Consider the following 26,326-nt stretch of genomic DNA (forward strand, 5'->3'; position numbering starts at 1 on the left):
GCACACACCTGGCAAAATTTCAAAAATCAAAGTGCCTTTGATTGACCCCCCAAAAGAGTTCACCTGTTCTAGTAGGAATGAAAAACTGAACAATATTACATCATCATTCATGATATAGCTGTCAGATGATAACAGATCAATCAATTGATGGAACGGGGATGTCAAATCAAGTCAAAAGCAATGGGCCTTGTGTTAGAGCTTTAATATTTTCAATATTTGTTTTTGTCGTCGTTTGGAAATATTGCACATGGTCAACATGCCTGCTTATGACATCGCACTCGCCTCATTCATCCTAACATTCCTTCTCCAGCGCAAGGACAATTCATTTTTGAAGCACATTCATACGGTACACACGCATAAATACTGCGCGCGTGTACACATACGTCTGTGTGGGTGTTGGCAGGCCGTTGCACATGCACGCAGACGGGCCACACGGCAGCCCTGACTGACCCCCGTTCTCGGGGATGAGAGAGTCTTCTTTTACCTGTGTGTATCGGATAGCCTGAATATATAGTTCGTATATATCCTGAATGTGACTGATACCAGTCGACATGGTGGACAAAATAGTCATGGAGACTATAAAAATACTGTCTAGCATGAAAAATATACTATTGTCGTTGTGGTTGCTGTTTGACGACAGAACGAGTGGTTGGTCATGTTTACGTACTACCTGCATGTGCCAAAACGTACACGCGCACCCAAACACAGACCTAAATGCACATATATGGAAAAACAGTCACTATATATATACATATATACATATATATATATATATATGTTGTTGTTTTTCCACACATCCAACAGTTTACAGAGAAATAAAAGCGATACCCATAATAACAATCACTACCCCTCCAAACTCTTTAGCAAAGGAAGCCAAGAGCCACAAAGTGCTATTCCATTTTTTGACTTTTACTAAAGTTACACGCTAATCTCTTCAACAACAACAACAACAACAACCGCGCCATTCATTTTTCTTCGACACAATCGCGAAGATATTACTAAGGAGTATTAGGGCCACACTCAAAAGAAAACGAATAACAATATACGACGACTAATAGGAAGGATAAAGTCGTAATCTTTTGAAAACAGTGATATTTTTTGGGGAGAAAAAGCAGTGGTACTCCTACGAGAATAACGGCATACTTTTTCAAAATTAAAGAAAAATGTTACAATACTACCAGAATGAAGTTCGATTTTTTTCAAGATAGTCACATTTTTTTTTGTTGAAAAAAGTTGGAATATGAAAATAAAGTTCTTGTTTTTTTGAGGAAAAAAAGTCTGGCAAAGGATAAAGCCATAATGTAAAGTCTTTCTTTTTTTTCTTTAACAAAAATTGGACATCTCATGAAGATAAAGTCATAGTTTTTCAAGATTAAAAGAAAAATGTTGCACTATTATGAATATAAAGTTGTACTTTTTTAAAATAGTGACATTTTTTAGATAAAAGTTGGAATAGGAAAATAAAGTTGAGTTTTTTTGGATTAAAAAGTAAAATTTTTTGAGCAAAAACATGTATCTGAGATAATAAGAAAATCATAACCTAAAATACAACTTCTTAATCTTCCAAGCAGAAAGTTGTACTTTCCCAAAAGAAAAAGAAAAAAAAAAAAGTTTTTTTTTTTTTTTTTTAGATAAAAAGTAATATTTCGTCAAGATTAAAAAAAAGTCCTAATATTACCGGAATAAAGTGACATGTTTTCAACTTTATATGAATAACTTGATGAGATCATCTATATTGTTAGCCTAATTGCGTAATTGCCTACGCCATTTTTAGCACAATCTCAAAAAGAAAGAAAAAAACAAAACACGTTCTTTTAAGTGCGCGTAGAGTGTCAGTCCTGTCGATCGCGGTAATGCGCAAACGTTGAATCGAGGCAAATAAACTCTACTTGTTTTGTTGAATTTGTGTCGTTTTTTTTTCTTGTCGTTTAAAAATGACTTATGCAAGTCTGTTATGAGGCTAACTGTGTTGCTCATCTTTATGCAGCCAACAGAGCTCCCCTCATACAAATACAACTTTATTCTCATAACATTATGACTTTTTTCTCTTAAAAATGTGACTGTCAGTTTTTTTTTTTTTTGGGGGGGGGGGGGGGGTGTTCTTTTGAGCGTGGCCCTAATACTGCTTCGTAAGCGACTGCATGACATTCTGCTCGCTCACTTGACCGCACCGCTTGTCGTTCTCTATGGCACTGAGCTTTCTCCCCCACCCCAGAAAAAAAGCAAAAAAAAAAAAAAAAAAAAAAAAAAAAAAACCAAACAACCCTCCCAGAATTCCCCGAAAAAAGAAATGTCCTATTGCACCATTTGATGGGAAAGGATAAAGTGTCGAGAAGAGAGGGAAGAGGGGAGGGCTCCAGAGACTGCCCTCCAGGGCTGGTCTAGGATCTGCTTTCCCTGAACTGAACCCTAACCAAATCCATCCTGAGCTACATCGCGCTTGACCCGGGACCAGTGCTTAAGGGCACTTTCTAACAAAGCTTGAGAGAGGTACAGCGAGGGGCGAGCAAGGGATCAAAGGTGATTGATAACACGTGGAACAAGGTTATTGTCTGCTCTACTAAAACAATCTCTAAAAACAATACTTTCCTGATTTAACTTGCGGCGCTCTCACACGAGATGGGCCGCGCGGTTTGTGCAAACACCTGATTTCAACATTTTACAAAGAGACACGACGAGGGTGGGTGGGGAGGGGGGTGGGAGGGTGGGGGGGCGCACACCTCCCCTCCCGCTCGTACATTTCAAATCACGGTTGGGGTGGGGACGGATAACGTTCTCTCACCCCATTCTAAGTCCAAAGTCGTTTTTTTGTTGTTGCGATTTTCTTGACTTTATGCTGGAGAAGAAACACAAGCCACGAGAGGAAAGCAGGCCACGCTTAAACTGCTCATTTCCACGAAAACCAGAGAAAGCCACATCGTATCCGACGGGGAGATTCCGACAACAAGTGCGCTTCGTTGTTTGGCCTCTGCGTCGTTGAGCCTGACATCTTCTTGATGCTTTGCATAAGAACTTTTGGGGATTCAACCTTCCGTCCGGCGTCCAGTTTCTGTCACACCAAATCTCTTGAGGATTTCCCAGGTGCTCCGAGCACGCACACGATCGGACGACGGTTCGGTTTCCGACACGAATACGACGGGAAGGTGCAAAGATTGGTCACGACGGCATCACGGAGAGATCTCTCACTTTGTCGTTACAATCGCCGAGCGAACTGTGCTGGAGGTGGGGTGGGGGTCATGGCTTGGTCACGGCGCACACGCCGCACTGACTGCGCGTGTGTGTGTGTGTGCATGTGTGTGTGCGCATGCGTGCGTGTGTGTGTGTGCAGCATCGAGGGGCCGTGGAATATCAGCGGAGGTCGTCGGGGTTGTGGTTTTGCGTCCGGAGCCACTGTGCTGAGGAGTGGCCGGACGACGAGGTCAAGTCGATGGCAAGTGAGGGCTGGCGACGGCTAAACTGCATCTGCACGGTAACAAGTGACAAAGTGCCTTTTTTATGTGCGCGCGTGTGTGTGGGCTTCCGGATGCTGCCATCCAAGAGTAACAGTCTGATTTGCTAAGTGTGTGTCAGCGTCATGCTGGAGATTACATCTGCACCGTGGCACGTACATACGTGTATATTGAAGTGTGTGTGTGTGTGTGTGTGTGTGCGCGCGTGTACCACAGAGTTTGCGTCCCGACAACAAACCGCTGTACAAATGTGCTGAGGCCGAACCTGAGCGTACGTTTTCCTCCAGTTTGTGAATATTGTGGTTATGAGAGCGCCTTCCACGAGAGCGTTTCCCACCCAGGTGGGATTAAGGGGAAGCGGCTGCATCCAAACTCGGTGCCTCACTCCTTAGAAACCTTAGAAACCGCTTTTGGGCTCCTCCGGGTTCCGGCCGACTTTGTCGTCGGGTCGTTCGGCTCCTCCTCCGTCTTCCCGCGGCGACGGGTCGAAGGCGGACGAGCTTTGCGGGGCCTCGACCGAGAAACCGCCGCCGTCCGCGGCCCCCGGCGCGGCGGCCTGCATGATCTTCTGGCGGACTTCTCGGATCTTCAACTGCAGGCACACCTTGGTGGGGAATGTGTCCGCGTAGCGGGCCTGGAAGGCCGCCGTGGCCTGAGCTGCAGGGAGGGAAGTGAGCAAAGATTTGATCGATGAGCAAAGCGAGGCCGTTGCCGCGGAGGGTTCTGGATCGACCGACCGCAACAACATCTGAGGAGGACCGCTTCTCCGGCCGGAGGACTCGGCATGTTCTCGAGTCAGGCTCCAGTACTCTGGAATGCTCTACCCGCGGAAATCCCGATAAAAATGTTACAATCTTGACTTAAGACTTATTTCTAGACTCTCGCTTTTGGCTAAACCACACCTACTCTGCAACTGGTCTCTTGCAATGCCTTGCCTCCTGCCATCTGGGTTTTGTCGTATTTTACGGTCGCTTCTCTATAAAGTGAGTACCAGATGAAAACAATTTTAGGCAACATTCCGTTGGGGAAACAACAAGTTTGTCTTCGAAGATGACAAGGAAGTGCCCCAGCTGCATTTCTCATTGAAGTTCTAACCCTCGTGAGTTTTCCTACTTTATCACAGCACAAAGTGTGTCGAGTGTCTTCAGTATCTTCAGTAACGGCTCACCTGAGGGGAAGAAGCCATGTTCCTGAAAGAGCTGCATGACCAGCGCCCGCCGCTGGTCCAGAGTTCTACGCAGGGACGAGAAGGGCACGCGGTCCAGGTCTCCGAGGAGATCCTCCCCCTCCGTACCTGCCGGCACAACGACGGGAAGGAGGATGAGCGCTGAGCTGCGATTTGCCGGTCGCGCCGCCACGCCACGCCACGCCACGCCGGTGCCACCTGCTCTGTCGAAGGTGAAGATGTCGCCCTCGCACTTGGCGGCGCTTTTCGGGGTGTTGGGCTCCGAGCTGCAGCTGGAGAGGCGGCGAGTCTTCCTCCTCGGCGAGCCGGGGTCTTCCGTGGCCGGCTCCAGCTCTTGATGGACCGGCGACGGCGCAGAGGAACATGAGGAGAACCGTGGAAAGAAAGCACAATCGTTTGTGTCGAAATTGCGTGTCGACGCGGAAGAGTTGACGCCGGCCCGCTGTGCCGCGTGAGCCGCAGCTGCAATGGTTTGCATCTGTCCAGAATTGTGCAAGGAGGAGGGAAATATGTAACATCGTTCTTAATTTGGACATTTTACTGTGAAATTGCGAACATTTGAGGAAAGGGATTAATAGTTCTCAAGGTGTCCCGAGTGAGCTTAACAGTTGGAAGGTGCAATATCTCAAATATCTCTTCAATGGAGACTTTTATTGTCAAAATATGAAAAGTTGGGGAATGTGATCAATGGTTTCATTGATGTAAAGACTTGGAAGTTGGAATGCGGTTGGAAAATGTGCATGAATGAAAAATGTGGGACAATTCGGAACGTCCTGAATTTTGCGAACATTTGGAAGTGAGAATGATTTGAATCGGCTGAGAAATCAGGAAAGAGAAAAATCATACAAATCAAAGAATGTCGGATTTACCCGTGGAGTTGCGCCGCCTCTTGCGGTAGCTGCCCAGGATGGCTCGCGGCGACGTGGCCAGACTCTGCAGGGTGGGCGAGGGCAGCACCTCCGCCGGGTTGAACTCGGGAAGCTCGGCAAAGCGCTCCTCGAAGTACGTCTCCGACAAAAGCCTGCGCCGAGGACAGCGTGAGCGTCCGCCGCGAGAGGGCTCTCGCTCCGCTTTTCGTTCCGCACTCACTTGTCGTGGGGATCGGGCGTCTTTTTGAGCGGCGGAGGTCGGAACTTGATCCTCTTGGAGGACGAAGCCGCCGGCTCCAAACCCGAAGACGGCGGCGGACGAGCGCAATGAGCTCCGCCGGCCTGCGCCGAGAATAAAATGGCTCATGTAATTTGCACACACACACACAAAAACAATTTAATGAAAAGAAACACAGAGCCAGTTAAACTTGTAAGTCAAGGCACCGCTATTTAATAGAATATGTAAATTCAATGACAAATATTTTTAGTTTCCATGTGTTTTCCCGGAGAGCACAACAGGTGGGCGAATGGAAAAGAAAAAAATGAGAATCATCACTTCACCAACTGTAGGAAGAATGAAGACGTCAAAATGTCAACTCATCTCACCTCTTCGTCTTTGTCCGGCTCTCTTCCTCGTCGTTTCTCATCCCTGCTCTCCTCTTCCTCCTCCGCTTCAAGCTTGACACTTCCCTCCTCGACGAACTCGCCGAGGTCGTCTTCTCGTTTTTCTGCAAGAGACGGACAGAAGACGTCCGACTCGACGTTGGACCGACACGGCCGAGGTGACGGCAGACGACTCGAGCACTGGAGCATCGCGGCGAATTTCGGGTTACCTGCGATCTCCTTGACGTCTTGATCTCCTTCCTCCTTGACGTCTGTCTGGCTGAGCTCTTTCTTCATCTCAACCTCCATCGCCACGTCGGCGGCGGGCGAGGCGGTTGTCACGGCAACCATGCCGGACGCCGACGGGGCGGTGGGCCCGGCGGGGTGCACGGGGGTAAGAACCTGGTGAGGGAAACAGTTTGAACATCAACACTGCCCTGCAATATAAGAAGATGAAGAAAAAAAATGATGATCCAATTCTAATGTATTCCACATCAAAGTGGAATATAAAATGGTACCTAAATACTATTTTGACGCCATCTTGTGGCATCTTGGTGCCAAGGAACTATGTTGAAGCTAATGGAGGAGCTTCTTTTTGACAGACAATATCTAATAGAAAAAAGTCCTTTGTCGCCATCTAGTGGCAAACAGAAAAACGTTTTGGAGGGAGTGTCAATTATATGTGGATAAATGATGAAATAAAAAAAATACAAAAAAGTGCAAAATAAATTATTTTAACACATAGAAATGCTTTGACTTAGTTGATTGAAATGATTCTTTTGTATAACTGTAATTAATTATAGCTACTAAAACAAAAAATGCAAATGAATTCGTATTTGGGGCGGCGCGACTCAGGTGGTAGAGTAGTGGTCTCCCACCCCGAAGGTTGTGGGTTCGACTCTCTGCCTCTTGTGACCTTGCCGAAGTGTCCTTGAGCAAGATAGCGACCCCCAAATTGTCTGAACGAGGAGAGAATTGCTTTGAGTACCTTGGAGGTGGAGAAGCACTACAAGTGAAAGCCCGGTTATTATTTTAATCATAAATTCAACTATTTGACATATCTTAAACACACATTTTAACTTTTTCTTTCATCCTGTGTTTAAAAGGAGTTTTACCTGCCGGGCAACGCTGGCGGCAGAGGCGCTCTTGGCGTTCTGGTTCTGGCCGGTCAGCGCCGGAGCCAGCAGAGTGTGCCCGGCGGGCGCGATGGCGGGCGCGATGGCGGCGAAGCCTAACGTGGTCAGGGGAGACGAGAGATAGGCGGCGCCCGGCAGCACTGGAGCTTGTCGGGGCATCGCCGTGGTAACGCCCGGACTGGACTGGACGTAGGTGATCCTGCATTTAAAAAATAATAAAATAAAAAAAAATAAAAAAACAGACCAATAAACAATGTTCACGCAGCCGCTATATGGCAGATTTTGAATTGATGAGTTTAAGTCCGAATTTAAATGAATTTAGTTGTAATACCACTTCGTGCCACCGAATTCTGGGCAGCACTGAGCTCAACTGGAAGAAATGTGTCATGAATGAATAACGTCATTTCTACTCACAAATCGCCAAACAAATCTGAGAGTTAGCGTCTATCTATTAGCACTCTCCTCAGCTAACTATGCTAACTCGCGTTCAAACGTATTATTATGGCCTCTCAATATCGCCGCCGAGTCTGGCACGTATTTGAAGAGGTTAACCTGGTGGGCGGCGTGGTCAGGAGAAGCGTCTGTGGGGGTGCGGCGCCGGGAGCCAGCACCGTCGCCATGGAAACGGGAAAGGGGCTCCCATGGTGCACCGCTGCGCCGCGAACGCCGCTCGGGACCACCGGCACGGGGGCGATCGGGACCATCTGTGGACAAGGATGACGCGGGCAAGAGTTGCCACGACAATGTTCGCCGTCATTAGATTAGGAGATATTAGTTCAACAATATGTCAGGAAATGCTAAATCCTAAATTTATTTTTTAAATAATTGGTTAATTCTAATTAAATTATTTATTACTACAATGTAAAAATGAGAATGAATATAGATGGGGGTTTTTTTTCATCCCACCTCAAATGTGGGCCCTTGAACGCAAGTTAGCCCCCTGCATTAAACGATGACTCTTAATTAAAATGAAGAATACAATATTCGAAATTTAAATAATAATTCAATACAATTATCAATGTCAAATAATTTCGATAAAGGAAGTTGAGATAATTTGAATAATACCAGTACTACTACCAAATATACTTAAATATTTGTATTATCTTTATTTGAAATATGTAAGTTTTTGTGTCTTTTTATATTGAATTATTATCATCATCGTTATAATTTTTACCTTTAAAGTGTTAATAAATGGGTTCATTTAACAATATCACTCAGTAATTGTGCTTTTTTCCCCCCTCCCTTTTGTAATCTTTAATACCACAGAAGACGTCCGGCGGGCCACGTCGTGGCGTCTCCATTTGCAGACGCCCACCTTGTTTCCTGCGGCGGGGCCATTGTGCACATGAAGAGGCGGCGCCACCAAGGAGACGGGCGCAGGTGGAGGCGTGGACCCGGCTTGGACCGTCGCCATGGGAACCAGCATCTTACTCTGCAGCTGCACTTGAACTGATGAACGAAAGGGAGAGGAGAGAGGAAGACATGAATGGAGGCCACACCGGAGTTGCAGGTGGGCGCCGCTAATCATGCAGTTGGAGTGACTCAGGCATTGGCATGGGTGGGCGGGGGCGGCATTCTACACACACACACACACACACACAATTTAGAGTCTTCAATCAACCTACCACGCATGTTTTTGGGATGTGGGAGGAAATCGGAATACCGAGAAAAAAGCCACGCAGGCACGGGGAGAACATGCAAACTCCACGCAGGCAGGGCCGGATTTGAACCCGCAACCTCAGGCAGATGTCTAACCGGTCGACCACCGTGCCGCTATATATAATATATATATATATAGTCAAAGCACGGTGGTACACATATATATATATGCACACGCACACACACACACATTTTTGATTTAGTCAGGTCATAGTCTTTGCTGCCATCTTGTGGCTTCTATAGGCAATTACAGCCTTTTTGGGTGGCTGTCAATTCCTATTTGCGAATGAAAATGCCATTAATCAGTCCCAGCCCCCAATAAAACATCACCAACAACAAAATTTGTGACGTGCTTTTCAATAAGAAAAACTGTAAATATGTGTTTTACATAAGAGTGTTAAGAATTAAACAGTTTGTGTATCATCATTTGAATACATTGTGTGGCTCCTTCTAGTGGCAGAATAACAAAATCATATTTGTGACCTGTGTACACAAAAACGGACACGACTGCCCGAGCGACGGCTCATATCCCGAAACGTTCGTAGGTTGAGGTACTGCTGTACTTTGAAAATAATTGCATTTTGAAAGGCCTCACCTCTGCTTCCTGTCACAGCCGTCACTCCCGCCCCCTGGTGTGGCGCGCCGTCGGCCGACGGGGGGGAGTCAGCGGGCACCGAGCCCGCTCGCCGGTAGGCGAGCTGAGGCGGGGAGGAGCTCCGGGGGGCCGCCAGGATGTACTCGGCGCCGACGGTGGAGGCGGCGGCGGCGGCGGGACCGATTACGGCTAGGGGGGGCGGCCGGGCGTGGGGCGAGGAGCCCCCGAAAACTAAGCCAGGACCGGGAGAGGCAGAGGACAAGTACCCGCCCCCTGCGGCGATTGGCGGCTGCTGGCCTCCAATCAGGGTGGAGGCTTTCTTATCTTGAGGCGGGTAGCCCTCGGCGGGACTTGCGGAGCTCCCCGCGGGCAGGGAGGCCGCCGCCCCCCCGGGGCCGCCCTTGCCGTCCTCCTCCGCGGCGCCCGCGCCCGTCTTGGTCTTCGTGTCCCGCTGGTCGGGAGGCGATTGGGCCAGTGGCTGGAAGTCGTGCTGGAGGCGAGGAAATAAATGGAGAGCAAAAGCAAAAGTTGAATATGGAATCTCGTACTTGATTTGGTCTCAACGGCGTTTCCGTGAACTTGCATGTACGTGCCGCATCATAATTATGCTTTCTGCTAGAGCTGGGTAATATGGCTTTAAAATAACTGATTTGGGATATAAATCAAATGCAAATGCCACTGACATTATACAGAACAAGTTTTGCTTTATTTTCTCCCCCCTTTTGGGAATTGCTGTTTCTCCAGATACCAAACAAGCTTTGAAGCGGTTTTTCTCTTATTACGAACTTGCATTCAATCAACTGCTACAGAAGTAACGGAAAAATATATAGACTTGATAAATAATGAGAACGTAAGCGATTCCTCTTGGAAAGTGTTCCTTTGATCAGAACCGTTGGAGAAAATAATCAATGATGTCATTGATTAATCGACTCCATTTTCGTCAGATTATCGTTAACAAAATTAGCACAAAAAAAAAAGCCCCGTCTTTGTCAATGATTTTTGTCTTTCAATCGATCAGAAGTACTATCTAGACATTGTTAATGTGATGAAAATGTGTTTTCCGTTTTTAAAAAAGGACATTTCCTTAGTCGAACCTTTTGAACAGTAGTGACGAGTTTGAACACTGAAGATTTTTTTGTCGTCAACTACAACGTGATTGATGAAAGTCGAGTCGATGAGGTCATTGACGTTTTTCAGCGCAGTCTGGCGACCTTTTTCACGTGCAGTCGAATATAGCCGGTAAATGGTTCGATTGGACGACGAGATGTTTCCAAAAACACGTGATGTGCAATGAGTCGACTTGAATCGCTAAACGCCGAGTGGAGTCGCCTCGAAGCGTTGGAAAAGTTGTCAACGCTGACTGTGCGATGTGTTTTTTGTTTTGTTTTGTGCCTTTAACGGTTTTCATTTTTGGATGCTTGGGAAGCACTCTGTTGTTTTGCTTCAGTGCGCTCTTTAAAAAAAGGCGTACCTGGCCGTCGGGCTCGTCTTCGTCGCTGTCCGTCACTCTCTCCTTGCACTTGAGGTCGATGGAGCCTTCGGGACACGAGTCCTCTGAACACACGTGAGATAACGTTGACGCTAATTTCTGTTAGCGCGTCTATGCCGTTGCCCATTATATGTCGGCATTTAGCTTCAACTATGTTGTTTGCAATTTTAAGATACAATGATTCCAGAATTTTCTTCCTCAGTGAATTTCAACTGCGAGTGACAAATCAACAGCTCGACGCACGAGCGCTTGTGTGCCTTCTTTGAGGAGCTGTGCCCTCCGCCGAACAGCGCACCGCACATTCCGGGGGAACAGAATACCCGCGCACACATGGGACGTTTTAAAAGTTTCCCACTTCATGGTTTTGTCATTTTCTAAAAATCCCCTAAAATCCCTTTGATGTTTTCGGGCTGTCCAACACATGTCGAGGCAAAATTGTACCACTGACATTTGGGCCAATAACACTGGGGAACAATTTGAAAAAATGCATTCCGTTGAGTTCGATTTTTATGCTGATTCCAAAATTGCGGTCACTTTTTTTCCTAGCACGTCCAGTTTTTTTCCCTCCACAGCTAACCCTCCAGATGATAAGCGAAATTCCACTGATTGGCTGTCGGAAGTCTTGCCAGCTGATTCCGATTGGACTCATCTGCAGCTACGTGGCAACTTGTTTGCGCAGCCACAATTGAGGTGAGAGGTTGCGTGCGGCTCCCAATAGGTCACCACTATCAATATCTGCATACAGAAAGCTAGCATAGTAGGAATTAAGAGGATTTGTGCTGGCTTTTCTCTTAACCTTGTAAGCATGGGCATACCGTTGTCATTTGCATTTGGTTTTATGCTGGGGTTTTTTTAGGTTTCAAAGCTAGTAATTATTCCATCTTACGGTTTTATTTACACAGGTCTATATTTCCTTTGTTCCACTTGACGTGATAGAGAAAAACTGAGATCGGTTTTGGATTCCGCACCCAAAAATGAGTTGAAAACAGCGCTCAGAAAAAATTGTGTAAGAAGCCAGAAGAAAGTCATTTCCCGGAAAATGCACAACAACGGCGGAGGGAGGACAAGGGGAATTCAACCTGTGAACTTTCAATCGTGAAAAGACAGACACTAAGAACGAAAATATGGAAAACTGGAAGTGTGGCTGGAATTTGAAAACTTTAAGCTCGGGCAAAAAGCACCGAATGCATTACGACATAGAACATCATTTGTAACGCAATGATTTTGTCAATTGTCAGATATTGATTATATCCAAATACATATGTATAATTTACTGCTCGGGGTCTGCGACGGCAAATGTGGAAAAGCTGAAGCCGTGTGAATGCCTTGCTGACGCGCCGTATTCCTTGAAATATTTCATCACTCTCCTTTCTAAATACGGTCTCGAGGAGCACGCACCCATGACGTCGTCGTCCCCCTCTTCCTCACAAATGACCATGCGCTCCTCGTCGCTGGTGACATCCTCGCTGGCGCCGCCCTGGTGGTGGGAGGACGGCAGCAGCGGCCGGCTGCGGAAAAAACTGGACCTGTCCTCCTGGTCCAAAGAAATCAAACTTGGTTAGGTTCAGCAGCGCCGACGCTCAAGGGTGTGACACGATATCAATATCAGGAGGTGCATTTCTCCAAATGGAAACACTTATTTTGACATCACCTGCAAGGAAAAAAAGGGATTTCTCTATTTTATTTCTATTATTTCTGAAAGCTGATGCAAGTTGAAACTTGGAATTAAAAGAGAAAATTGTGTTTTAAATCATTTGACTTGCTTTCTCTCTAAGCAAGAGGGGAATAAACAATGAAAATAAGCAATAGTTTCTTTTAAGGCCATATCGTCAAACCCTAGTGAATTGTCTATTATGTTCAAATATGTTTTTTTGTGCGACAAGTGATACTTTGAAATGTAGCTACGTTTCTCCCAATATTATCACTTATCGCGACACTGTTGAGATCGTCTACGGAGTATCGCGATTTTCACCTCTAGATCTGACCGCAAACTTCATTTGAAAAAAATGTAGTGAATATATATTCCAAGTACATCTAATATGCTGCAACAGCTTTTTTCCTGAATGTTTTTTTTTTTTTAATATGTATTTGTAATAATAAAATGATGAGTGATATATTGTCGTCGAGTTGATCTCGTTTATGTTCATTTCTTTTACGTTTTACACAATGTCCAAACTTCATTGGAATTGGGGTTTGTATTTCGGTGTACGCTTTATGCGCTAGAACAGTGTTTGGAACCCCCCCCCCCCCCCCCCGCGACCCTAACCGGGATAAGCGGTATTGGACGGATGGATGTGCGTTTCCCGCCGCAGCCTCGTCGAAAGCAGCGGCGTGACCTCGTCGCCGCCGAGACGAGCTGGCTTTCTCCCGTGCGGTTTGGCTGTCTGGCACACTCGAAGGCATTGAAAAGCACAAAGATGTTTCACGATCGCACAAAGGCTCTCTTTTAGCGGCGCGAAGGACACGCGGCGGCTGTGGGCGCACGCTCGCCGCCTTTGTTTACATCGCCCGCATTCACGCTCGGTTCCGGCGGGGGAGCTAGATAATCACGCGCGAGCGCGTCGGCAGCGGTCGTAACGATCTCCCACCTTCTGGCCGTCTCCGTGGCGCTCCAGGCTGTGCACGGCACTGTGGGAAAACGCTCTGGGACGGGGGCGCCGCCCGTCGAACGGCTCCCCCGCCTGGCGCTCGCCTCCGCCGGTCCACGGCGAGCTCGCCGCCTTGCCCTCCGGCGCCTGAGACTCCGAATGCGAGTCTGGGGAGACGGAAGAGACCATAAAAATAATAACAGCTATAAAATATAATAATGACAAGAATATACGGCGGCGTGCTGTTTTGCTTTTTGCCCCCGGCCACCTGTAGTTTCCGACACGCTCCTCTCCCGCGCATCCTTGGGGGCCCCGCGGCCGTCGGACAGGGACTTCCTGCGGTCCTTGTTGCACCACTTCCAGTCGGGATGCGCTCGGAAGTGGGCCTCCTTCACCTGCAAACGCCACAACGTTCAAAGCCTCACAAATACAATCGAGAGATTTGGTAATCACGTTGAAATGTTAAAATCCCTGATATCCGCTGTCGTGAGTCACGTCATTGTGCTTTTTCTCGACAAATAAAGGGGGGAACAAAAATCGACTGAAATCAAAACTCCGCTTTCGAGGGCCACATCACATCGAGCAAAGGTGAAATTTCAACCCAACCGGTGCTAAAAATAGCCCGCGTGACGCAATGCCGTTCAAACGTTTAGCCCGCGTCCCGACCTGGAAGGCCAAGTCGTGGTACTGCTGCTTCTCGTTGGCGCCCAGCGCGTACCACCACTCGCCCAGGATCTTGCTGACGGTCCGGTTGTCCTGGTTGGGGTGGCGCTGGTGGACCAGGGCCCGGTGGCGCTTGCTGAAGATCATGAAGGCGTTCATGGGCCGGCGGATGTGCTCTTTCTCCCTCTGGTCAAAGGGGCGGACATGTATACATACGTATATATCGGGGCTTCCTACTCATTTTGATAACCCATCAATGCATTTCATTCACTGCCAGTGCTTCATGTCAACACGGATATTTGAATTCAACAGCCGTCAATGGCAGTGAACGAGGTGGCTAACTTCAAATTCTACAAATCATCGGAATTTCACCCTCTCAAACATTTATAATCAATTCATTATAATAATAAAGCAGACTAATTATCTTTGTTTTGAATCACCATTGGCACGCATCTGCTTCAAACAATGATCGGCATTTTTGCTCATTTCTTTGACATTTTACAGACCAAACCAGTAATTGAATCATAATCAATTTGTGTTTATAATTTGAAGTAATGTCCTGATTTTGAATAAAGAAATGGAAATTAAAAAACATTCTTTATGCGATTTATCCAAAAAATCATCGACATGATCAAAATAATCATTAGTCGCAGCCTTGCTTCCTACACATTGGACATTTCAAAATGCCATACTTTTTCCAGACCCCAATTAAAACAGATTATAATACAGCTAATTCTGGGTTAAAAAAAAAAAAAGTGGTACCTAGACTCACTTTAGTGGTACCCAAAAGAATTTGCTGAATTAGGTTTTTTTTTTTTTTTTTTTAATCCCGTACAGTAAATTTGCTAAGCACAGCAGTTCAGTTGTATTTAACTTTTAGGAACAATACATTTGCATGTAATCTTTTTGAACATCTGCGAATGTGGCTTTCCTCGCCCACATGTGAGGACATGACAGCACCTAAGTAGATTTTTTGGGTTCACGCAACTTAACTGAAGCTCGCTGCTCGTTTTGTGCTGATGCAAGGGACCGACCTTCCTGTCCGCGTCTTTGGGGAGGGCGCTGAGGGACTGCGTGCGTCTCTTGGTGGGGCCACACGAGGGCGACTCGTCGTTGGCGGCCGTGCCGGGGGAGAAGCTGCAGCGGGGACAATAATAACAATAATAACAATAATTGCATGATTAAACACAGTATAGCAAGATTTCCTTTTTTTAAAGAAATACACCACTTTAGCTAGGATAAACACAACTGTAATCTCACAGCATTAAGACCTTATTTCCAAAAATGATTTTTTTTGTAGACTATACAACAAATCATATGATGCTGACTTTTGTTAAAAAATCTAGAATTTTTTTTCTCATGTCGCAATCTTTTTGGTTTCTCAGAAAATCTGACTTTCATCTCGGAAAAATACAAACTTATTTATGTTAACACACATTTTGTGTACTCACTCTGTCGTGTATGTGAACACGTCGGACACTTCAATCTAATATGTCAATCAAAACAGAGCATTACTGTGCGTATTAAAAACTTCATGTTTCACACCCAGACTCTCATTAGACTGTGTACCTAATGCAGTGGCCACTGATGTAACGTATGTAGCCATGGCGACGCTTCAGCGCGAGTGACTGAATCAACACACGAACGACACCCGAGTCGTCCCGTTGAACCGCGTGCTGAAAACGCAACGCTCGCGCAAACGCGTCGACGCGGAAAGTCGGACCGCGGCAGAGGAGGAAGCTCTCCTTTCAGTCCGCGACGACGCTGGCGATGGCGGCGACCTTTTGTGAGCGCGGTGACCCTGAAACATTTCTTTGAGAGCGCGCGCTACAAACCAGACGGCCTGTCTGAGTCAGCGTGGAAAAGAAAAAAAAAAACAATCAGCGAGCAGCTTGTGTGTAGCGCGCGCACGGCGAATCACGCCATTTGAGGAGGCCCATTTTACAACACAAGCTAGAAGAAGAGCATCCGTGCCCCCGACGACAAGTCGTGCGCACATTCATCAAAGCAGACAAAAAACATTTCATACCCAACTGCAACTTTTCTTTGCTCATTTTTTATTTCAAAATATTTAAAAAAGTACCATTAAAAATATGCCTTTAAATCTTTTTCTCTCAAAAAGTAATCATAATTGATTTAAAAAAAAAACTTTTTGAAATATTTGTTTCTCCAAAAATATTCTGAGATTACCACTTTTTCAAGGAAAGAAAATACCTCACTTTTTTGCGGGAACAACATTTTATCTTGAAAAACAAAATTATACTATTATGATTTTTGTTTTTCAACAAATTGAAATGTACTCTCGTAAATTACTACTCCCCCCCCCCCAAAAAAAGAAACTTTTGTCCTAAGATGACAAAAAGTAGAACTTTATTATTGAAAGATGTTCTGTTCTGGTAATGTTAGGACATTTTGGGGAAAGAACAACAACAACCACATTTTCTCCCAAAACTACAACTTTAGAAATGTTCTGATAAAAAATACAGTGTCATTATTGCAAGATAACCACTTGCAAAAATGTGACTTTTTCTAGTAAGACGTTTTAAACGCAAAAACAATATCTTTATTTTAAGATTGCCATTTTTTTTGTGGGAGGGGTGAACTCATGATGGAATCATTTTGGGTTTTGTTTTTTTTGAAAATACGGTGTCTCCATGTCGCGGTTGTCTCTGGCGCGCCTCCCTTTCAACGACGGGACGTCGTCCGGCGGCTCGGTACTTACGGGTCGTCGGCGTCGCTCTCGGTCTCGCTGTCGGCCCCGCCCCCCTCGGCGGGGGCGCCGTTGTTATTGGTCGGAGGCGGACGTGAGGGCGACGCCCTCGCCGTGTCGGGGGGACGCCCGTCGCCCGGCGGTACCACGCCGCAACGAGGCTCTGAAACATCGCAACGATGACAACAACACACGGCCACATTGTTCTTCGTGTCGGGATCGGTAAAAACATTTGATTTTTTTAACTCTGGCTTTAATTGACCAGCTGCTTTGAACCAAACCAAAAAAAAACACAACATTACAACTTTTGTATTGGGAAAAATACAAATTTAATCTCATAACTTCCGGCAAAAAAGACTATTTTGTAATATTACTACATTTTCTACAAAAAAGGAAATGTTTATCTTGAAATGACCACTTTAAAAAATAATAATAATAATTTTTACATTTTTGGGTGGAAGCATTCTTTTATCATAAGATTATGATATGTTTTTCTTTGACAAGTAAGCCTTATTAGATTCAATAAGATTACCACTTTTTTCGAAAAAAAATAAATAAATCTGCAGTGGACCCGCGCATATTCGCGGTTCGGTATTTGCAAATTCACCTATTTGATGATTTTTTTGGGGGGGACCCATTCACAGTTTTTTGTGGAAACTCCTCTTTTTTCTTTCGCCCTATCCCACGCTTATTCACTTTATTTGTTTGTTTTAGTGGCCATTATTTGCATATTTTAGTCTCTGTTCCCCACAAATAGTGGCGGTCCACTGCATCAATTTTTATTCTTGGAAAAACAATGCAATTTCACACTCATATTTTAGCCTCTTTCTCGGGAAGAAAAATGACAATTTGACTCTGTAGATTACTATTTTTGAAAGTTAATTTTCATTCAAATTGTTTTATTATTACAACTTTAACCTCATAAATTATTTGGAGAGAATATACAAGTTAATTCTGGCAAATGATTATGAATTCTTTTTTTCTTTTACCTTGGCTTTGACTGCCGATCTGCCGGCCGTCGACGGCGGGCCGGGCGGCCGCTCCCGATTGGCCGGGCTCCAGGAAGGGGACGAGCGAGTGCCAAGGGAAGACGGGAACGGAGCGAGGCTCCACGTTGGTCCACACTGGCGTGTGCGTGTTTGCACGAGGGCGGACACACAAGAAAAGAGGGAGCCGTCACGTCATCGCATCGGTTTTTTTTTTTTTTGACACACGCAAACGTCACCGAAGAAGACGACGTCGCATGTGGATGGACAACGAAGGCCGACTGGAAAAAAGAACTTCTTCTTGTAACATCCTGACTTTTTGCAAAAAATATTATTTTACTCAAGATACCGTCTGACATAACATAATTATTGTGAGTGTTTTCTTTTCCCAATTATGAACAAGAAGTCGTCAAGTATTTTCCGAACCTTGTTACACGCGCATGTGTGATTTTTGCTGTACATTGAGCACAATCTGGTTCTACTTGATGTTGAATAAAATGTGATTTTATCCTTGTAGTATTACGGCTTTCTGTTAATCTAGAAAAAAAACAACATCTTACTTTCCAGTAAAATTACAACTTCTGGGGGGGAAAAATAATACAACTTTATTCTTGAAACATTATGACATTTTCCCCCCCAAAAAATAAAAATCTTTCATCATGAAAAAAATTCAAGAAAAAAACCAAAACATTATCATCATAAGCGTTACAGAACTTTGTTAATATTATGGCATTTCTTTAAAATACTTAAAACTACAAGTGTTAAGTGTAAAAAAATATATATATATTTTTTTTATATATATATATATATTTTTTTTTTAATTCTAAAAACTCCATTCTCATAAGATAAGGCCGTTTTGTGGAGAAAAAAAAAATATTCTTCTAACATTATGACTCCCCCAAAACAAAAACAAAAACAAAACATACCCGCTTTTCTCGGTAATATTACATCGGGGAAAATAACACAACTTTATTATTGTGACATTAAGACTTTTTCAAAATAAATAAGATTTCTCTAAAATATATATATTTTGGGTAATATTACAACTTTTAAAAGAAATAATCCAACTTAATTCTCAAAAGGTTAGAGAAAAAAAATTGTGGGAAAATCTATGGATCCCCACAAAGGATCATTTTTCCTTTTTGATGAAGATTTTCAGCTGGAAGCAGAACTGTATTGTTGTTGATGACCAAAACGTATGCGCGGCTCTTTATGCGGCGTTCAAGCGAAACCAACGCGCCGACACGTTGCCGCCTTGCCGCCTCACTTCCTGCTGATGCCAATGCGGCTGCTCTAAATTTAGATTGAGGAGGAATCTCAGCCGCGGGGCCTCCGCCGCCTCATGTTTGTTTTTACACGTATTCAGTGAAGCACGCAATATCGCAGTTTGTTGCCGATGTTCAAGCGATCGTTTTTCTTTTTTTTTTACAGTATACAGGTAAGTCGTAATTTCGTTGTGCCTCAACATGCCGGGTAGCGCCGGGTTTTCATTCCAAGAGCTGCAGCGTAATTATGAGCAAGAAGCAGGACGCCCCATCGGTGCAAAGCGCCGCCTCGTTTCGTAGTTGTAATATTTGTTATTTCAGAGAGAATGTATGCCTGTGCGCATGTTCTGTTTGTGTGTGCTAAAGTAGCAATTTTTTGAAGGGTCATAATTACCCTAACATCTATGCTAATTTTCATTCGCCCGTCTGTGTCGTTTTGCATTAGCGCGAGGCCGAGTCCTGTCGCGAACAGCACAAATCTGCAAATAATTGACACCCATACAAAAAAGTTTGTCAATGCCTTCAAATGCCACAAGATGGCGGCAAAGCACTTTGCCACTTAGACAAGGCTATGGCCTAACGAAATGAAGCTCCTCCCCTCAGTTGCTTTGTAGCAAGTTACCACCAGATGGCACCAAAATAATATTTTTCTATACCACATGGCCGTAGGCAGGTGGGTTTTTCGGCAAATAACGAAGGATGGGCTGCCACAAAAAAGGATAACAAATAATTGGAAAAAAAGGACACGCCCAGCTAATGCTAAGTTAGCGTAAGCGCTCTCTCTCATAATAGCCTGATCGGGTCCGCGCGAGGAAGTAATAGTTGTAACGAGCTTTCTGTAGGTGAACCTGCAAAAGAAAGAAATCATTTAGAATTACCACAAAATCTGTGCTAATGTCTGTTAGCCCCGCTAAGGTGTTGCCCATTATGTTTGAATTACGCCAGTCGACTTCATATATAGCTTGAACATTTGAGTGTTTAAATGTACAAATGAATTGTCGTTAGCTTTATGTGGCAGTTGTACAGCAAACGTCAGCTGGGAGTGACAAAAAAACATCAGGAAGCAAGCATGCTCTTAGTGAGACAACCGTTTGGTTTGGTCAAAGTGATGTTCAGCTTATGAACGTCTCATTCCTTGACAACCAGGAACACTTAAATGAAATAAGTGTGTTTGAAAAAGTTTTGAATATGTTTAAAGTGCGTTGGAGGAGTAAAACTATCAAGAAACCTTTACATATGGTCTCTGTATGGTGGGTTTTTTACCTATCGTGGGTGAGTCGGGCAATAAACGGGGGTTGCCTGCACCGTGCTCATTTTAAATTTTTTTTTCCCCTTTCTAAATGCACAGCGGAGGCGACGCTACGCTCCAAAGGCAGGCGGCTGGCGGCCGTGCCAAGGACGTGTGCGAGGGCGTTTGCGCTAGGCTAATGAGCTAGTGTGCTAATTCTTCCAGTGGAAAGCACGTAACCATGACAACACGCCAGCCATACCGCCACAGCTCCTTTTTTTTTTTTTTTTCATAGTCATCAGACACACTCTGTGCCCTCTCCGATTGTGTGTGTGTGTGCGTACGTCAACGTCCTTGTTGCACTCTGAGCTGCACGTCTAGACTTGCCAATATTTTCACCCGTGGAGAGCCACACTCCTTATCTCTTACACGCACACACGCTAATATAAAAGGGCAACACCCCTGGCGCACACGCATCAACTACGCACGGCGGCGCACGTGCAAATCCTACCAGACGAAGGACATCATTATTCATAATAACCAGCAGGGTGGTGTGACCAATACGAATAGTTAAAAGTAATAGTTGAAACCTTTTTCCTCAACCTCACACAACCGGATTTGTAGCTATGATCTGTAGAAACAAAAATTTCACAGCCAAATTACCATCCAAACCAAGCAATGGCATCCTCCTTTAATCATTCATTTGAATCATATTCAAGGTTGCTTTCGAAATGAAAGCACGCAAAAAATACTTGTTGAACAAAGGAAATGACAACCTGAATTTATCAACTTTGAATCCTTTTAAGGATAACTTGAAAATCCAACCAATTTTCTCCCAAAATAATGAAATAAAGACAACCCACCTGATTTAGCCACTTGAAATCATATTTTAAATACGTTTCCGCATCGTATGACAAAAACAAATGAAATCTACGTTACCATGAGAATCTATTATTCTATGGAATTATTCATCAATAATAATCAAGAAAACCTGTATTTGCCCAAATTTACATCATAATTAAGATCATTTCTGCCGAGAAATTGAAATCAAATCCAACCAAGCTCCAACATGACAACATAAAACATGTTTTCCCTTCGAATGACTATGAAATTCCTACTTAGCTTCCAAAATAGCCACCGTGTTTTCCGAGTGAAATAATACGAATGAAATCGTCATGATGTGTTTTCAAAGTGCTTTTCACATGCCACAAACAGAAATGGACGAACTCATGGAAGAGCACTCAAAGTTTCAACGTCTACGTTTGCCCATAGTGGATGTGAGGAGGGTTGTCGTGGCAACGGTTGGACAGTAAGTGATTTTCTTATCTCACACAATGAGCCTCCATAGAATCACATGTCAGCAAAGTACATACGCAGGACAACAAAAGGCGCTGGTTTCATAATCGCACCAAGTGAAGCCATTGCCAAGTGCAACAATAAGAACCACCACAAATGCAGACAGAAGGTGCAAAAGAAGATGGAGTACACCTCAAATCTATTTTGGGTCCAGAAACTTCTCTCTGGACTAGAACCTTCCTCCGGAACGCCAACTTTCTCTCGGGACTCGTACTGTCTCTCGCTCAATGAGGCATCGAAGTGGATCTAGGTACGTGTCAAGGTCTAGGATGACAAAGGCAAGAGAATTCCTTACCCGTGCCGGGACGTCCCATGATGATTTGCTTGCGGGGCGCAGGGTGCGAAGACTCGGCGGGCAGAATGAGCGGCAGGAGCGCCGTGGGTGTCGGGTGGCATGCCACCGGCTGTGGCAGGGCCCCACCGGCGGCCTCCTGGTGGCCCTCGGCCTTTCTCTCCCTGCCCCCGGACCCCGACGAGGACGGGACGGGGCCGGCGGTAGCTGACACTGATCCGGCCGTGGACGAACTGGAGAGGGCGGCGTGGCCTGCTGAGGTTGAGGTGAGGGACTGGGGAGGGGAAGGGCGGGGGGGAGGCGCATATTTTGTTACCATATTCACAAAGCAATGTTTCCACAGTACCAAATGGGACAGTTCCGTTTGGCACTAAAGGTTTGGAACAGTCCATCCGTTCATTCTCTATACTGCTTGTCCTCAGCCGAGCGGTGGAAGAGCTGGAGCTTTTTCCAGCGGACTTTGAATGAGAGTCAGGGCACTTATAGACAAACGACGGACTGCTGGCCAGTCGATGTCAGGGCACATATTTTGATATCTTTAAACAATGGAAACACAAAAGCAAGCCACAGAGTCATCACAACAAAAACAAGATATAGAGTTTTCCTTACCGAGCTAGACGTGACCAGGACTAGTGCAGATGCAGGGTTGCGCAGGAGAACGGCGCCGTTGGTAGTGGCTCCATTGATAGGAACGGGCGCCTGCAGGCCTGGCGGGACCGCGTGTTGGGCCTGACTGAGCTCCCTGGATCGGCTCCTCTCCCGCCTTGCTAGGGGCCCCTCCGAGAACTTGGCCAGGGGGACGTCGGGGTTGCGGACGATAACCGGAGAATCCCGCAGGGGCACGATGCGGCGCGGAGAAGGTTCCTGAGGCAGCGGGGAGGGGGGCGTGGGCGAGACCAGCATTGGCGGGGGTGTGGAGGCGGCAGAGGACGGGGGACGGCTGGTGGCGCTACGTGGCCGTGGGAAAGTCAGCGAGGAAGGGGTTGTCGGTTGACTCTGCGGGGAAAGGACTCTGAAGGCAGCGGGGCCAAGATGCAGATCACCGACAAGACCTCCCCCCACAGTCACCATTTGCTGTTGCTCCGGTTTGCTCTGATAGTCGTGGACTGCTGGCAGTGGAGGAGGAGGGTGGCTGTCCAGCTTCCTCTTGCTCGGACTCATGGGCACCGTAAAAGTGAGGTTGGTCTGAAAAGTGGGCACAATGCCTGAGAGGTGGTGTTCTCGTTCTGCGCCCAGAGTGCCCAGTTTGGTGCCGCTCAGCTGGCGATGATGCCGCGAGGAGGGGGCGGTGATGGGGCTGAAGTTTGCCGGGCGGAAACTGAAGAGCGGCGAGGGGGAGGGCGACGGGGTAGGGGAGAAGGGCGACTGGTTGGAAATTGGCGAGTACGAGGGCGTGCCCGAACGGGAACCCCCCAAGGAGACCAGCATGGTCGCCGCTTCACACTCGTCAAAGTCAAAGCGAGAAAGATCCTGGGGAAGCAGGGAGGGCAGGACCAGGCGAGGCCGGGAGTCTCCTCCACGGCTGCTGGCCTCACTGCTTTCTCGGGAAGTCTCATCCCAGTCAAACTCGGAGCTGGTTCGGCCTCCGCTATGTCGCAGGTCAGACGGCGTCAAGGTTCCCGTGCTGCTGGCCCCTCCTCGCTCCCGGATGCCCCCGCTGGCTTCCATTTCCTTGGTCCTCATGGAGAGGTGTCTGGAGCAGTATCCTCGGCGCTGAGACTCTTTGGAGCATCCCTCGCGAGAGCAAAGCCTCCTCCACTGCTTCCCGTTGAACTTCTTGCGGATGCCCGTTGGCGTGCACACCACGTCTCCCTTTTTGTACTTCTGCTGGGCAGCTGTCAGTGGGGTGCGCGAACGTGAAGATGAGGAGGAAGTGGAACCTGATCCAGAAGCACCACCTCCACCAGAGGAGCTACCTCCTGATGCTTTCTCCACTCTGGAGGAGGACATGCTGGAGGAGATAGGCGGCAGGGGCGGGAGCTGGGCAGTGGAAATGACAGCAGTACTAGCTGCCGCGGCCCCGACCGCCGGGTCCAGACCGAGCAGTATCGGGGAGGGTGGCGGGTGAGGGTTTAGGGCAAGGTGGCCAGAAGGAATTCCAAGGCCCTGCACCACAGACATATGAGGATTGAGGTAGCCAGGTGGCGGCTTAGAGACGATGTGGCGGTGTTGAGGAACTGCCATGGGTTTCGGCCCCAGTCTTAGCGCTCCCATGGGGACCATGTTGAAGTGGGACACCTCCATGTCGTCCTCAGGGTTGAGTGGCATGTACGAATGGTGTTGTTGCTGTTGCTTTGCAATATTCTCCCTGTCTCTTTCCTGTTTTCTCTGGAGATCCCGCTCTCTTGCGAGGTCTTTTTCAATGTCCCATTCCGGGCCAGGAGCCAGGCTGAGGACTGAGGCCGGCGTGACTGGAGTGGTAATATTGTGTCCCGGTGTCGAGGAGACAGGGATCATGCAAGGGTACACCCTCCCTAACACAGACCCGACACCCGGTGTCATTCCGCGGCTGAGACGGCACACCTCTTGCTCCACGTCCATTTCATCCCTGTCTTCCTGCTCCATTTCATTTTCTCGAACGTCCTCCTCTACCTCTCTTGAGGGTAGGTCCAGGTCCCAGGGTGGCACCAGGAGCCGGAGTGTTTGTCTGGACACCCAAACAGCCTGGGGGGCGCTGGGTGCAACCCGGTCATCTACATCTTCATTCAGAGATGAAGCTCTCTCATCAGACAACAGAACACGGTAGCGATTAGCCACCGCTGGGTGAGTATCCACCTGAGTCACCAAGCCTTCCCGGTACCACTGGGCCTCGCTGCCGTCCTCGTTGCTGAAGGGCACGCAGACGCGGGCGCCGAGCGGAATGGGGTGGACACCAGGTGGTGGGGCATCAAGGATGATGTCTACAACCCCTTGGGGGCTGATGTGTCGATAAGGATAACGGCAGAGTGTCTTCTCCCCATTCAGTTGCACTTCCAGGCTTCCATATTCGCCGTTGACTCTACGGACCACACCGGCACAGAAAACCAAGTCAGAACTCTTCCCGTCATTCCTCCTTTCAGTTCCACCATCTTCATCACTTCGTTTCTGGGCCTGACGGGCCAGGACTCGCTGATTTTTGAGTCCTTTGGCTAGGGCGTCAGAGAGTGTGTCGGGGAGACTGCAGGGCGGGCGTGAGGAAACATCCGCGACCACCTCCAGGTCTGCCGAGTGCTCGCTGGCCGTGTCTGTGGAGGAGCATCGGGGCAGGGGGCTTGGCGACACTCGCTCAGGATCCCTGACCACCTCTGCCCCTCCTGGCCTTTCCGTTTCCCCTCGCAGTGACAGGATAGGCGGTCCGGGGGAACCATCCGGACGTGGCTCTCTGCTGTTAGCCACAATGCTCCGACTTTGACCATCAGGGTGTGAAACATTTATGGGAGTACCTGAACACGATGACAGCTGGTTCAGGGCCCCACCGCTCACAAGAAGAGGAGGGGGGGTACTGGAAGCAAACTTGTTATGGTTACCGCCGGTAGTAATGGAGCAGTGTTCGGATGTGTACTTCTTCTTGGGAACGCGAGCCTTAAAGGTGGCGGTTTTGCGACTGGACGTGGGGTTGGGGCTGCTGTTGGCGCTTGGTGTGCTGCTGTTACTGCAGCTGCTCGCATTGCTGTCACTGTGGCTCCCGGCACTCAATGCCGAATGTCCGGATGGATCGTCTGACGACGCTAGCAATTTCCCAGAGTCGATGAAAAGCGACTCTCCGTCGGAAGAGTCTCGGGCTCTGACTGGGTCGCAGGACTCTGATTGAGATGAGAAAGAGAGGTGATCTTGGACTGGAGCGGTTCCGTCTCGGTTTTCATCCGAGTCTCTTTTCTCGCCTCCTTCGCCGGCAGCGCGCCGCTTTCCCCCTTTGGCCCGGGCGGAGGGGGGGGGACGGCGGCCCTGCTTTTTGATTGGCTTCATCTTGTCATGAAGCGAGCCTTTTCCTCCGGACAAGAGGCGTCTCCTTGTTGTTTTGTCCCGCTTGCTTCTCCTCCGTTCCCCCCTCCTCCTTCTTTACTCTCTAGTTATGTCTTTCAGGGCCCCCGCTTTCATGTCTTCTTGACAGGGCGACTCCTTCACTTGCCCCCGTTTTATTCCAGAGATGCTGAAAGACAGGAATAAAAAGCCAATCACAATTTGTACAATTATCCCTAACAACACAACAAGGGTCCGCAAACGTTCGTAAGCGAAGTAATGCTGGTTGCAGTTGCTGTTAGGGGAGACTTGG

At 47.1% G+C, this 26,326-nt stretch overlaps 1 protein-coding gene across 5 annotated transcripts in view; it reads right to left on the bottom strand.

The window, feature by feature from the left end:
- Positions 1-183: 183 nt before the first annotated feature.
- The window catches only part of cica (capicua transcriptional repressor a), a 36,752-nt gene continuing 10,609 nt past the window's right edge, over positions 184-26,326 (bottom strand). For 3 of the 5 annotated variants that reach the window (XM_061760231.1, XM_061760233.1, XM_061760232.1), the window contains exons 2-22: positions 22,684-26,203; positions 22,078-22,348; positions 17,937-18,071; positions 16,960-17,110; positions 15,272-15,374; positions 14,241-14,423; positions 13,843-13,969; positions 13,575-13,741; positions 12,385-12,520; positions 10,969-11,051; positions 9,498-9,987; positions 8,505-8,692; positions 7,796-7,947; positions 7,223-7,442; positions 6,338-6,509; positions 6,111-6,232; positions 5,725-5,846; positions 5,505-5,656; positions 4,834-4,968; positions 4,618-4,743; positions 184-4,106 (exon numbers count right to left, since the gene is read on the bottom strand). In XM_061760231.1, coding sequence (XP_061616215.1) covers positions 3,847-4,106; positions 4,618-4,743; positions 4,834-4,968; positions 5,505-5,656; positions 5,725-5,846; positions 6,111-6,232; positions 6,338-6,509; positions 7,223-7,442; positions 7,796-7,947; positions 8,505-8,692; positions 9,498-9,987; positions 10,969-11,051; positions 12,385-12,520; positions 13,575-13,741; positions 13,843-13,969; positions 14,241-14,423; positions 15,272-15,374; positions 16,960-17,110; positions 17,937-18,071; positions 22,078-22,348; positions 22,684-26,019 — 6,831 coding nt within the window. In that variant the 5' untranslated portion in view covers positions 26,020-26,203 and the 3' untranslated portion in view covers positions 184-3,846. The remainder of the gene's footprint in view (positions 4,107-4,617; positions 4,744-4,833; positions 4,969-5,504; positions 5,657-5,724; positions 5,847-6,110; positions 6,233-6,337; positions 6,510-7,222; positions 7,443-7,795; positions 7,948-8,504; positions 8,693-9,497; positions 9,988-10,968; positions 11,052-12,384; positions 12,521-13,574; positions 13,742-13,842; positions 13,970-14,240; positions 14,424-15,271; positions 15,375-16,959; positions 17,111-17,936; positions 18,072-22,077; positions 22,349-22,683; positions 26,204-26,326) is intronic. The other 2 variants (XM_061760234.1, XM_061760235.1) reach the window with 2 other exon arrangements.

This window comes from Phyllopteryx taeniolatus, chromosome 21, assembly GCF_024500385.1.
Source record: "Phyllopteryx taeniolatus isolate TA_2022b chromosome 21, UOR_Ptae_1.2, whole genome shotgun sequence".
Classification (NCBI taxonomy): Eukaryota; Metazoa; Chordata; class Actinopteri; order Syngnathiformes; family Syngnathidae; genus Phyllopteryx; species Phyllopteryx taeniolatus.